Source organism: Malaclemys terrapin, chromosome 10 (assembly GCF_027887155.1).
Source record: "Malaclemys terrapin pileata isolate rMalTer1 chromosome 10, rMalTer1.hap1, whole genome shotgun sequence".
Taxonomy (NCBI): domain Eukaryota; kingdom Metazoa; phylum Chordata; order Testudines; family Emydidae; genus Malaclemys; species Malaclemys terrapin.
The window spans coordinates 19,446,979-19,460,694 of NC_071514.1; the positions used below are offsets into that span (position 1 = coordinate 19,446,979).

General features: G+C 40.5%; 1 protein-coding gene across 3 annotated transcripts; it reads right to left on the reverse strand.

Moving 5' to 3' along the window:
• Positions 1–7,086: 7,086 nt before the first annotated feature.
• On the reverse strand, positions 7,087–13,466 carry BLOC1S6 (biogenesis of lysosomal organelles complex 1 subunit 6). Of its 3 annotated transcripts, none has more exons than XM_054041660.1 (6): positions 13,376–13,466; positions 12,934–13,027; positions 12,252–12,396; positions 10,897–10,984; positions 9,487–9,573; positions 7,087–8,736 (listed from the first exon to the last, which is right to left on the reverse strand). In XM_054041660.1, exons 2-6 carry the CDS (start codon positions 13,004–13,006, stop codon positions 8,617–8,619), a joined length of 513 nt encoding a protein of 170 aa, XP_053897635.1. In that variant the 5' UTR covers positions 13,007–13,027; positions 13,376–13,466; the 3' UTR covers positions 7,087–8,616. The 3 variants fall into 3 exon arrangements, with proteins under 3 accessions (XP_053897635.1, XP_053897636.1, XP_053897634.1); XM_054041661.1 differs by having other exon boundaries at positions 13,385–13,402; XM_054041659.1 differs by lacking the exon at positions 13,376–13,466 and having other exon boundaries at positions 12,934–13,093.
• Between the last annotated feature and the right edge of the window lie 250 nt (positions 13,467–13,716).

The following is a 13,716-nucleotide window of genomic DNA, read 5'->3' on the forward strand; positions in this document are numbered from 1 at the left end:
ATCCATATCAAAACTCTGATTGACTAAAATGAGATTAGGGTCAAGTCCAACATGTAATAATTTTGTTGATATTCAACTAACTTGTTTGAACATGTGATGTCAACATCACATAAATACAAATGACTTACGTGACTAGTAGTACGAGGCAGTTGGTAATACAAGTGGGCTTACTGCAGGGTCTGAATCTGTTGAAAACGAGACACATGCCATGAGACAGAAGTATTTATATGCGGAGCAGCTAATTAATATATCTTGAAGCTATGGAACTCACAATTGTGGACTCAGCAAAATATAAAATCCCTGCTGTGGGAATAGATGAGATTAAGCAGCCTGAGGATCTCTAACTCTATTACATATTTAACCTTAGGGAAGGGCTTCAGTTTAAAGTTCTGGCCCTGGTTATTGAACCCCTAAAATCTATAGTTACACCCTATCTGCCCACAGACTGGCCTGTATGATGACTGTATTTGCTGAAAAACAATTGTAGCCGTCACTTTCTTAAATGGAGACTGTGGTTATTATTACATCAGCTGATGCTTATGGGTCATCTGAGAAAAAGAGCTACTAAAATCTCAGTAAAATCAATCATAATTAGGAAGAGTAAATGAGAGAGCAGGGTAATCTCCAAACAACATATTTTAGATTTCACATTTATGCATTGGGGTATTAGCTTCAAGTTGCTGGCATCCTAGTGCTCACGTAACAAACAGTGCCTTTTATATAGAAATGTATGGCTAGAAGAGACCTTGGGAGGTCATCTATTCTAGCCCCCTGTGATGAGGCAGGACCAAGTATATCTAGGACCCTGCACTGTAACCTATTTCAGTACTTAACTATCCTTATAGTTAGAAAGATTTTTCTGATATATAACCTAAATCTGCTTGCTGCAGATTAAATCCATTACTTCTTGTCTTGCCTTCTGTGGACATGGAGAACAAGTGATCACCAACCTCTTTATTAACAGCCCTTAACATACTTGAAGACTTATCATGTCTCCCCTCAGTCATCTTTTCTCAAGACTAAACATGCCCAGGTTTGTTTGGTTTTTAACCTTTCCTCAAAGGTCAGGTTTTCTAAAACTTGTATCATTTTTGTGGCTCTCCTCTGGACTCTCTCTGATGTGTCCACATCTTTCCTAAATTGTGACGCCCAGAACTGGACACAGGACTCCAGGCCAAATCCTGGAGACTTTTCCCCAGGCCAAGTCCTTTAGACTTTGCCAAATCATGTCAACTTCCACTGACTTCAAAAGGGACTCTCTCCAATTTGTCCACAGTGTGGTGCCCAGAACTGGACACGGTACTCCAGCTGAGGCCTCACCAGTACTGACTAGAGAGGGACAATTACCTCCCATGTCTTACATACAACATTCCTATTAATAACACTCTCCCCCCCCCAAATATTAGCCTTTCTTGCAACTGCATCATTGCCTCCTAGCCAATTTGTGATCCACTATATCCACCCAGATCCTTTTCAGCAGTACTTCTGCCTTGTCAATTATCCCACATTTTATATTTGTGCATTTGATTTTTCCATCCTAAGTACAGTATTTAGCATTTTGGAGGGGTCCTGGACCCAGGGTCTCCCACCAGCCAGGGGATGCCCTAACCATTGGACTACCGAATCAGTCTTGCTCTCTGACTCAATGACTATTTAAGTATTTACCCACACAGTCATTGGGCCAGAAAGCAAGACTGATTTGGTCTGACTCACTCTCTTGATAAGAGGGAAACCCCACTTCAAATCCTTTCTCCCCTTCTCACGGGAAAGTGGAAATTGAACCTGGGTCTCCCTGATCCCAGGCAAGTGCTATGATCACTGAGCTAAAAGTTATAAGGTGGCCAGTGCCTTCTCTTCCTCTTCCACCAGCTAGATTTTGAATGGACCCAATCTGGTAGACCACCTCTGAGCATGTCTACCAGCCTGGGCCCTGCCCACAATTTAGGCAGCTGAATGCCTTTCTTCCCCTAGTTCATGAATCACTTTAGGGCCTGGGCTTAGGCAGGAGATAGGTGTTGAGGGAGGCAGCAGTGTAGGTGCTTGGAAACATACACACCTAGGGAACTTTTACTTTGAAAACCTGGGCACTGGCTGAGTTTAGATGCCTATGAAGTTTGACAGGAGTTTTGTGGATTGCTGTGGGGCCGAAACTGGGATTTAGGGTAGATCTACACTTACAGTAGCATGTAGAGTACAAGTATCAGGGGGTAGCCGTGTTAGTCTGTATCTACAAAAACAACAAGGAGTCTGGTGGCACCTTAAAGACTAAGATTTATTTGGGCCTAAGCTTTCATGAGTAAAAACCTCACTTCTTCGGATGCATCCGAAGAAGTGAGGTTTACTCACGAAAGCGTAGGCCCAAATAAATCTTAGTCTTTAAGGTGCCACAAGACTCCTTGTTGTTCATGTAGAGTACAGCCACTGGCTGCTCAGCTAGCATGGGCATAAATAGCACTGTAGTTGATGATGCACTGGTTAGGCAAGTAGAGTACAGGCACACCACAACCCTAGGTATATACCCTTTGTGTCTCTACATGCCCAAGCAATACCTCCCCCATCCACACTGCTGTTGTTAGCAGTGTAACATCTCTCACTGCAGTGAGACTCTAGCTGCCAGGAAAGGCTCTGGGTGTGGGGAGGAAGCAGGGAAAGGCGCTGGCAGATTCCTTCTACCTCCTGCCTGCCAGAGCCTTTCACTGCAGCATGTAGCTGCAGGCTGCTTTTCACTGCGGAATGTAGCTACGTGTACCCTACATGCCACCAAAAGTGTAGACAGGGCCTTAGGTGCCTGAGTGTCTCTGTGGATCTGGGCCCAGAAATTCAGACCAAATGGTGCCACATAAGTCACCTAAAGTTGGAAAAGAAAACCTGTTAATGATGTTTGAGGCACTCCAATGATTAGCAGAAGTTTGTTCTAGAATCAATATATGAAACCCTTTGAAAAACACTGCAAGAGGGAGCCAGTCAGGACAAAGGCAAACCGTCATGATGGAGGTCTCATAGTAATAATGAATACCAGTCATTTATAGCAAAAACATATTACTGAGGAATGACCTCAGTATTGAACTGAGTGAATTAGTACATTTATGAATAACTTAGATACCACTTTAGAATGAGGAAAAACCCAAGGAAGGGAGCTTTATTATGGCTGATGTGTAAAAAGCTTTTTCCAATTACATGTACTGTAGGCAGGGGATCTGAGATTAGACAGTGACTATTAGAGTCACAAGTTTTTTGGATTGATAATGAGGTCTTGTCTACACTAGAAAGTTATGTCAACAGAACAGTGGCACCGTTCCAGAGAACAACCAACCTATTTTGGTAGAATGCGCTCATACTTTGCCCCTTGTGGCCACACAGCTCATGTTGCATCAGCAAAAGCACACTGCATTATGAGCAGGCATACCACTGCCTCCATGTTGCCTTCAAGTACACTATTTTGGGGGAAAATGTTGCTGTGAATTATGGGGGGAGTCAAATGTTTCTCTCTCTCTCTGTTATCTCTAACTCATCTGAAACAATACTGTTTGTAGCTCCCATCAGTTCTTCCTTTACAATCCCTTCTTGTCCATACCTCAGTCATTTTTCACCTCAACTGTTACAATCTCCTCCTCTCCGGCTTCCAAGTTTCCCACTATGCATCCTTCCATCCAAAATGCTGCAGCACAACTTATCTAGCTATCCCAACCTATTTATGGGTATCCTTTCTTTTTTGTTCCAAATTCGGACTCCTTCTTTAGACTTTCAAAACTCTGTCCCTGCCTACATTTCAGTCCTCACCCCGTAGTATTCCCCCCAGCCTTCCCATTACAGCTCTCTTTAGTTCTTATTCAGAAATTGGTTGTGTGTGGGAGGGCCCCTGCTCTCACAGGGAACCTGTTGTTGGGGATGGTCTTAGTCTCTTTTACTCACTCACACCTTTGTAATTTTTCCCCCCCCATGCCACCTTATATGCCTAGAAAGTAAATAGCTTCATCAGTTTCCTTCAAATCCTTCATCAAAATTCATTTTCTTTCAGCTAGTTTCCACCACCCTCAATTGTCAGCTACCACTCACCCCAACTTGCCAAATAACTATGATGGAAGTCAAAATTTACAAATTCAGTAATTGTATCACAATCTTATGATATTTGGTGTTTTCCATGAAACCCCAGCTCCTAGAGTCATGGGATTGTAAAATTTTCAGCATTTAAAAAAAAGATGTTTAGCTCTGATAGTTGTAGAGGAAAACTTAAAAATATAAATCTTAGATCAAAACCCAGAACACCCCCTCACACACACCCCATTTATTATTTTTTAAATCTCATGATTTTTGCACATGCCTCATGCATGGTTTCTGAATATTTGAGATAGGTAACACTGGGAAATTGGCAGGTTTCTGAAAGTATTTATGGTTTCTTTTTGTTGCTTGGCTATTTTTGGCTAAGGGGAGATTTTGGGGAATTTAAAATACTGTGTATTTTAAAATATATATAAATTACAGCTTCCTAGAGCCAAAGACAATTACTCTATTTTGATTTATGTAAAAATACAATACAGGCATTTAGTCAAAGGAGCTATACCAAAATAAACACTCACATAAGAGCGTTTCTTCCTTCCTCTTCTTTTGCCAACTCACATCTTTTCTATTCTCTTCCTTGGTTTGGTGACATTATTTGCAGGATCAGGCTCTATATTAACACTTACTACTAAACCGTTCTTACTGGCATGGATAGTCCCATTAGTTTATCTGATTACTCTCTCTCCTATGGTCTTGCATGCACACACTCAAATTCTGCAGAGATTTATTGATGTGCTTAATTTTACTCACTGAAGTCAATGAAACTACTCACATTAGAAAAATTAAGCATCTGAATAGATTTTTGCAGGACTAGGGCCCTAGCTGTTGAATTTTAGAACGAACTTACAGAAGACACAGCAATGGTAGGACATGAAGTACTACATATGCTCACTACGTGGCAGTAAAGTCTGTTTACAGAAGCATTATGAATTAAGTACCTTCTCAGATACTGAAAGTCTGAGCAGTTTAAAAAAATTATTTGAAACCTGGCAAACAAATGTTACATTGATATCAAAGTTGTAATTAAGAGGAAAGAAGTGAGAATAATTTACCTGAATTTTAAAAAAGCATCAGTTTCCCTTAATTATCTTTAAGGAAAGAAAGGAGACAAAGTGCAAAGTCTAGTTATGAATTAAAAATTGAGCAAAAAAAAGGAGAACAGTGGGGTACTCTAGGGATTGATAAATAGGAGCAATGTTAAGGGAATTTTTTAAGTCTACCATTTGCTTCTGTGATGATACTCTCTAAATGTATGGACTCCTCAGAAGATAAAGGCTAAAGAGCAATTGAATAGCTGAATGAAGACATGCACCTGATGTGCATTAGTAGTTTAAAAAGCAAATTGGATACTTGGGGCAAGTAATAAAATAAAAGCCTTGTATAACACACAAGTTGCAACAATTTAACAGTATGGGTTTCTAAAAAGATAGTTAAATTGGTTGCATCCCCCTAGCATAGCAGGTTCACATTTATACCAATAAAAAGATGTTTATCAGTACAGATTTTACCAAAACACACTTGATATAAACAAGTAATCATTATAACTGCATACACAATATGGGGTTGTATTGATTTAGAAATCAAAAGTTACAAATCAGTCCAACTTTGTGTGTAGACAATGTCCACAACACATGCAATTATACATCTTCAGAGTGCTTCACATATGTTAATCTCAACAGGTTTGTGAGGTAGTCAAGTAGTATGATCCCCATTGATGCAATTGAGCAAAAGACACCCCAGCACACACACTCTTACCATAAGGATGATGGAAAAAACTAATTAGAATTTTACTTGCTTATAAAAGGAAAGTTTCTTGCTCCAGCCAAGTAGAATTTTACAAGGTTGAGCTCTAGAAAAAATGGTTAGGTTGGATGTTTCCTCTCTTTGTCATATTGGTTTAACTGCAACAGGACAATTTGAAAAAGAAAACCCTGTCCATTAATAAAGAGATTTTACAGAAGTCTGGGCAAAAATTATTACATTCCCTGTGAAGATGCAATTTTGTGAGGCATAATTCTCTGCTCTACAGGATCTGAGTTACAGCTCTGACTAGTAGCTTTTTTTTTTTTTTAATTTCTATGTAACCAAAGTTATATCAAATTCCACACTTTTCAACGTTTCCATTTATCCTAATTACCCCACTATATCACGGTTCTTTGTTTAAAAAAAAGTCTCAGCTACTTATTTGCTGCTTTTTTCCTTTTTGGCAGTGGATGGATGTCCAGTACGTTTTTACTTTTCCTCTCTCCAAGTGCCATTGAGGTTCTTCAATAAAGCACTGTCAAGTTAACTTTCTTCAACAGATGACAAGTTAATCCAAAATGATGAACCATGTAAATTGCTTACTCATTAATTTCAATGTTTGGATTTCTCTATTCTGCATAATAGAGAACAATCACAATTTTTTTAAACAATTCTTCACTATTAGAAAGCTACCATAGCCTGAAACAATGTATTTTTCCCCTCTACTAGGGAGCAAAAAAAAAATGTTTAGCAGAGGAAGTTAATTTTGATTTGGATGTGTGACTGACGCATCTAGTTTCCTGCTATAAAAATAGTTCTTATTAAAGTATATTTTCAAAATCTAATTGTGCAATACATTTAATTACAAAATAAAAAAAGAGGTTAATATTTAAAATTACTTAATTTATTTACACTGTTTCAAAAACGGATTTTAGCATTTTTGTACATATTGTTTTAGAAATGCATTAAAAAAAACCCACACAATATAGGTCAACAATTCTCCTGCAAAGTCAATTAAAAAAAGAAACAAAAACACCTGCCTGAATTTTTTTAATCTATTATTGCTACAAGTATCTACTTAATTACTGCAACTGAAAAATTAAGAGAGTTTTGTCCCCTCACCTCCTTGTTTACACTATGAATTGGATGGCACTTTACATATAGTTAGTTTTGCTATTTCCCTGTTTGAGAAGGTCATTCACATAAGAAAAAGGAAAACCATTTAAAAAATAGGAACATTTAGTTGTAACATCATAAATATTGAGGAATCAGGGCAGGCGTATGTAGCATTTGAAACTACTTTTAATTATTTTTTAAAAACCAATTCGATTTCAAGTTGGCATCCCTTTAAATGTCTTGCCATCCATTTTTATAAATAGCTTACACAAAGTTTACACTTAATCTTACTTACTTCCTGATAAGCAAGTCAGCTCAGATGACAACATATATTTTACTAATATTGATTCAAAAGGTACAGATGTAAAATAACTACTTTGTTTATCTAGACTGTTAAACAGTGTATATATTCATTTGAACAGAAGGCTGTACCAAATTCTATAAGAAAACAGTTACACATTCAGAGAAGTTGTAGTTAATCCCCACCCCACATTCACTTAAGAGCATCCCCGATACAATTTTTCAGTGCTAGTTGTCATCAGCACTGGTAAAAAAATTTAACCATGTGAAGCAGTTTCTCTCATTTAAGTCTAAGAGTTAAAACTGGGTCAATTGCATGAAATAATATTACACTGCAAGAATTTTTCCTAAAGATGTAAATGAATTTAAAATAGTGTCTATTACATAGAAAGCAATGAAATCTACAGCTTGAATCCTTTGAGATCTGTTTAACAATACAACTGACTTGGCTTCATAATCTCCCTCTCTAACCCGTACCTTAGTTTCAATTACTTTGGTCTGAATCACGGCCATCCAAGAAAGCATTTATCCAAGCACAAGGGCTGGCAATTCCATTATAGATTGTACCATGCATGCATTAGTTATGCCAATCTTAATTTAACATGTTTTTCACATTCATCCTGTTGGGCTTGGGGAATAGTCAGAGGTGATCATCTCAAACCATGTAGTTATAAGATCCAAGGAAGATTGCTGAAATAAAGGGAGCTTCACCCAAATAAACTGGGGCCATCAGCCTAAGTGTGTGGAGGGAGTGGGGGGAGGAGGGAAGAACGGAGGAAAGAGTCCCAACATAAGGAGGTCATTTGTACTTCTCACGCATGATCAGTAATATCATATGGCTTTAACACTCAGTTATATAGCAATTGGGGGAGGGAGATCCACTATACCTAACTGGCACAGATATTTGTGACCTGTGGACTCAACAAGAAGACAAAGACATCTGAATTGAAGCAACCTCAGAAGGGTACAGAGCTGCAGATGTCCATGGATCATAACTGAACTCCCAAACTGCACCAACCACATTCAACATTTTGTCTGAAAGAATACACAGCCTACTATTTCTTATCCAATATTTCAAATATCAGAAAAAACAAATGGAAAATTAACAGATATGTAATTAAAATTATGACATTTAAATTCCTCTGCATATATCAAAACTAAATTTACATTATGATTAATATCAAACAGCATAGCATTAGAAAAGAAGGCATCCTGAATGGCTGAAATGGAAAAGCGGCAATTTACCAACTGGTTCTTAGCATTCTGGAGTTTATAATACTGTACAAGAGACTCTTTCCCCAGTAACAACTTTAGCTCACCAGTATAACAGAGTCTGCCTTAACAAGTCCATAGAATTTAAAAATAATTAATTTGGACAAGTTGATGTATGCTCAGCTTTCATGTCCTTCTAGCTGGTTTTGCTGTTAACTGTTTCTCTCTTTCAAGTTCCTTCTCACGTTGCTGTTCTCGTTCTAGTTCTTCTTTCTGTTTCTTTTGCTGCAGTTTGAGTGCTCTTTTCTGAGCCAGAAAAAAAAACAAAGTTAATCAGAAGCTCTGTGGTTTTTGGAACCTAACTTAAATGCAAGACATATGCACACATGACTGAGATCTTGCCAAAACCCTCTCAGGCCCTCTTAATCCAGTGGACCCCGCCCTCTTTCTTACTATCTTCTTTCCCTGCCTTTTACCCCAGGCTCTGCATCGTGATGATGTATTTAGGGGAGGGACAAACTGGATTCCTCCAAATCCCACTATCACTGCTCTTTAAGAACACCAGAGGAGTATATACTATGCAAGTTGTTGCCTCCACAGAGGACTTAATTTTTTGCTGGCTAAGGAGTAAGGGACCAAATTTAACAGCTGAATGAAGTCAAACATGCTATATACAGCAGCCCACCAGGTTGGTAGAAGTTATGCCATTGTTGGTGTTATACTAAAGGATGGAGAGGCAGAAGAAATTCTCAGCCTCAGCTTTTAGACAGAATCTAGCTTTTCTTAATAGTTCAATATCACCAGTGATGCTAGCATACAAATATATTTTAACATAAGGAAATTTAAGTGAAGGTTAAAAACAGCCATGGTTAGTTTCAATGCCATTGGAAATATAGGGTAAACAAGTTTACACAAAGAGAGGGGATATAAAGAACCAGGTTTTTCTTACAAATTCCTAATGTATTAAGAATACTGATTAAGAGTATGTGATAGTATGCTGTTAAAATTCTACATTGATAGGCAGCGGAAACAAGGAAGCAAACTCACTCCACTCACTTTTAACTTTGATGTCTTTTCATGGAGCATCATCATCTCTTTTCTAATATTCACTAGCTTGCTGTGATAATGTTTAGCTTCTGAAAACTTTAAAAACACAAGACAGTGGAATAGTAAGATTCAGTGGATCAAAATGTTTCTTAGTCTGGAGTATAAAGCTATGCCCTAAAACAGCAACTTCAAAAACAGGCTGAAGACCAGTCAGTTTGAGACTGGCTTGAATATTTTAGGGTCTTAATTCTAAACATTTAAAACAATTTTAATATAACTACTATGTATCAAAGGGTACAGATGACTATAATTATGTAAATATTCATTAAGGTAGAAGAACGCATTTTATCACTTGCATGCATGCTCATTAGTTTTCAGTTTTATATCCCAAAGTGCCTGAAGCTTAGCAAGTGCAAGTCGTAAAATTCAAGCTCTTATATGGTTCCACACTTAATTAATTCTCAAGCCTACCTTATAATTTCCTAAAGTTCTTACAAACACAAAGTTAGCTTCATATGTCACAACTGCATATGCAATTTCTGTAAGACACTGTCATTTGCCTTAAACTATGGCAATCATGAAGTACAGCTGTGAATTTTTGTTGTTGTTGTTAGAATATTCCCTCAAGTTACCACTAACAAACTCAAACTCAAAAAATATGCAACTAAGTTAAAGGACCAAATGCTGGTCCCTGTGCACAGCCTGAGTAAATGTACGAGAGTGAACCAGAATCCTTCCACCAACCTGAGGAGTAGGACACAGAGTACCATGGGTACCCAATGGCTGCTCCTGGAGCCTCAGTAGCATATGCAATCTTTATGCACTGATTTTGGCTTCTAGATTTATATAGCTGGTCCGACTGTCTATGCCTGCTAATCCCTCATCTGCAGGCCAGTAAGGGTATGTCTACGCTGCAATAAAAGACCCATGGTAGGGTCGCAGCTGGCTTGGGTCAAATGACTTGGGCTCACAGGGCTTGGCCTGGTGGCTATAAAATTGCAGTGTAGACACTTGGTCTCGGCCTGGAGCCTGGGCTCGGAGACCCAGTTAGTGGGCAGGGTCTCAGAGCCCAGGTTCCAGGCCAAGCCCGAAAGTCTACACTTCGATTTTATAGCTTCACACCCCACGCATTGCAAGCCCACATCAGCTGACCCAGGCCAGAAGTTGCCATGTTGCAGGTCTTTTATTGCAGTGTATACATACCTGTACAGACTTGAGCAGTCCTCCATGTTCTCATCTTTCCATTTAACAGAATCATGTTGGTTCTGTTGTATTTTCCAATTTACAAAGAACAGACTTATTGATGTAATGATTATTAGTAGTCTATTTATAACATTTTCTCTGGGGATGAAAAACAATACATGTACATATAAATGTTTTTGTTAAAACATAGGCAAACTTATAATAGAATACACTTACCAAAGCATTGATATCAAGAATGGAATTGCATTCTCTGAATTTTGAAATTTCTTGCTCTAATGTGTCTAGTAACACTACTTGATTCTGTCTGAAACAAAAATACAAAGACTTTAAGACACACATAAGAAGTCAGATTAAATCAGTGGTTCTCAAACTGGGGCCGCCACTTGTGTAGGGAAAGCCCCTGGCAGACTGGGCCGGTTTGTTTACCTGCTCCGTCCGCAGGTCCGGCCGATTGCGGCTCCCACTGGCCGCGGTTTGCCACTACAGGCCAATGGGAGCTGCTGCAAGCAGTGGCCAGTACGTCCCTCGGTGAGTGGGAGCTGCGATCGGCCAGACCTGCGGATGGGGCAGGTAAACAAACCGGCCCGACCCACCAGGGGCTTTCCCTACACAAGCGGCGGCCCCAGTTTGAGAACCAATGGATTAAATAGACTATGTTGGATTTATTAAAAAGTACTCACAATTTTGAGTTTTACTACTGTTCTCTTCACTGAAATCTTAACATACTGATTGTTAATGAGGATATAATGCCAGAAATAAGTTGTATAAAAATCAACTTTCCAAGAGAATTTTTCAGATTAACTATTTCGTTTGTACTAAATAGTTTTTTCCCCCATATTAGTAGATGAGGAATAATCAGGAAACCTACAGAAATAGATAAAGGAACTGAGTCTTTGCAGATTTTTTTTTTTTAAAACTGACATTTAAATGAATTCTAATTAAACAGTTATAAAGGACTCTGCTATCTCTCTTCCTGTTACTAAAATGTTCTTGTGCACTATTTGGAAAATTCTAAGCACAGCAAAGACATTTGCTGGAAATCCCAACAGTGTCTTAGAGCAATGTACACAGAGGGGACCCTTATAAATGTTAAGCAATGAAACAAAACAGTGTATGCTAATTAAAAGTAGAGTCTGGGAGTTTCAGACCTGCAAGAAAAAAATTAAAAATATCTTTCTTGCAATCACCGTTTTAACAGAACATCTCAAATACTGGATGTTTTTCTCCAAATAAAGTTGTACAGCACAAGGTTATATCTCTCCAGAAAAAGAATGAGCACTTAGAAAGTTGATGTATCTTTTGCTGTGACTAGGTGCATGGATTTCAGTGCTTTAATTTTAAAATTGTCCATCTTAATGGCTGGCAATTCTTTTAAAATTATACTTATAATCTCCAGAATATACACTCACTGTTCAAAGTGCTGCACTCAAAGCACAGAAAAGTCTATTTTATATGTCAACTATACTACAGGAAAATATATTCCACTTACACAGAAGAAGGGAATTTGACTGAAGAAATTCTAGAGAGGAAATGCATGTATTAGAAAGAGTTGCTTTTTTCAGTTTGCTTACGTGAGCTCTTGGAGGGCTAGTTTTGATCGCTGAAGATCAGGTAAATAATGAGAAATCAATCCTTCAGTTAGTTGCTCCACAGCTTTCTTATCTATAATAGCCAAATCTTCTATTAGTCCCTCATCTGGAGATGCCTCACAGGAATCTGTAACAAGAAGTAGCAATCTTAAACTGCTAAGAACTATTGCAATCCCTTCATCTGTTAGTACTAACGGATTTTCTATTTTGAAATAAAAGTTGGGAGTCTCAGCAATGGAGTTGTAAATTGCAGTTCCTTGCACTTCATCAAGTGAGCAATGCTCCTTTCACCTCCCTACATGATGAGGTTTCAGCTGCAAAATCATGCCATGACAGAATACAGCAGACAGGTGAGATTTCAACAAAAACGTACACTGTGCATACAAGCCGGTCTAAATCAAGTAAACCAATTCAGACGTGCCACATGCTCTTCCCTCACAGAAGTCAAACATACACAAGAAAAGGAAGCATGTCCACTTGATGCAGCTTCCCGAGTTCAAATTCCCAATTTGGACGCTCAAACGTTAGCGAAGAGCCAGGCAAAAAAGACCCCTCCACCCCCAATCTCCCTGACAAGAACAACAAGGTTTGCACGATACAATACAGGGGCCGCCGCGATGCTAGCGATCAGTAGCCGAGCTCCGTGTGGCCGCTGCTCACATACCCAGCGCGGGTCCCGTCTGCCCCGGGGCGGCGGCCTCCAGCAGGAACCCCTCCTTCCCCTCGGGCTGCTCCATGGCGCTCCTCGCCGCTGCCAGCTGAGGGCACAGAGCGACAGCAGCATGAGCGCGATCCCCGGCAGCCGCTGCCTCCTCCCAAGGGGGGGCACCGAGGCTCCCCGCCCGGCTGCGCGCGGCCCCTACCCCGGGGCAGAGCCCATCGCTCGCGCCCCGCGGAGAGAGGTTGGTCCGGCCGGAATTTGGCTGAGGGGCGGGGCTCCACGGGGCTCGGCCCGCCCCTAGGAGTCGCGTGCGGCGGGGGGCAGGCCCCGGTGTCTGGTGGGAAGCGGCTCCTCGGCTAGACCCTGGAGGGCCTGGCGCGGGGCGGGCGAAGCGGACGGGGGAGGCTCTCAGCAGACCCGGGAGCGCAGCGGGGGCTGGGCCCACCTAACGCGCCTTCGCGTATTGTGGGGTGGGGGCAGTCCGGCACCGCGGCGCTCCGACCCGCTGAGGCAACCGCGCCTCGGCCCCTCCTGACCACAGAACCCGACACAGCAGTTGGGTTCGGAGAGGGGAACCGTCCACTCCCCCGGATGTAGATGGGAGCCGAGCCCGGAAGTGACCCCGCTCCCAGAGAGGTAGTCAGTCACCTGACGCTGCTGGTTGCTAGGACGGGACCCTTAGCAACAGCGGGAGATGGTGGTCCAAGGCCTAGCACTAAGAGTGGGTGTCGCCTGTCACTACAGCAGATGCAGTTTTCAGACACATTAAGTTTCAAGTTGACGGTA

Coding starts and splice junctions, on each gene's coding strand:
- BLOC1S6 (XM_054041660.1), bottom strand. CDS start 13,006: ATGGAGCAGCCCGAGGGGAAGGAGGGGTTCCTGCTGGAGGCCGCCGCC. Junction 12,397..12,933: donor GCAGACGGGACCCGCGCTGG/GTATGTGAGCAG, acceptor TTCTTGTTACAG/ATTCCTGTGAGGCATCTCCA. Junction 9,574..10,896: donor TTCTTGATATCAATGCTTTG/GTAAGTGTATTC, acceptor GTGTTTTTAAAG/TTTTCAGAAGCTAAACATTA.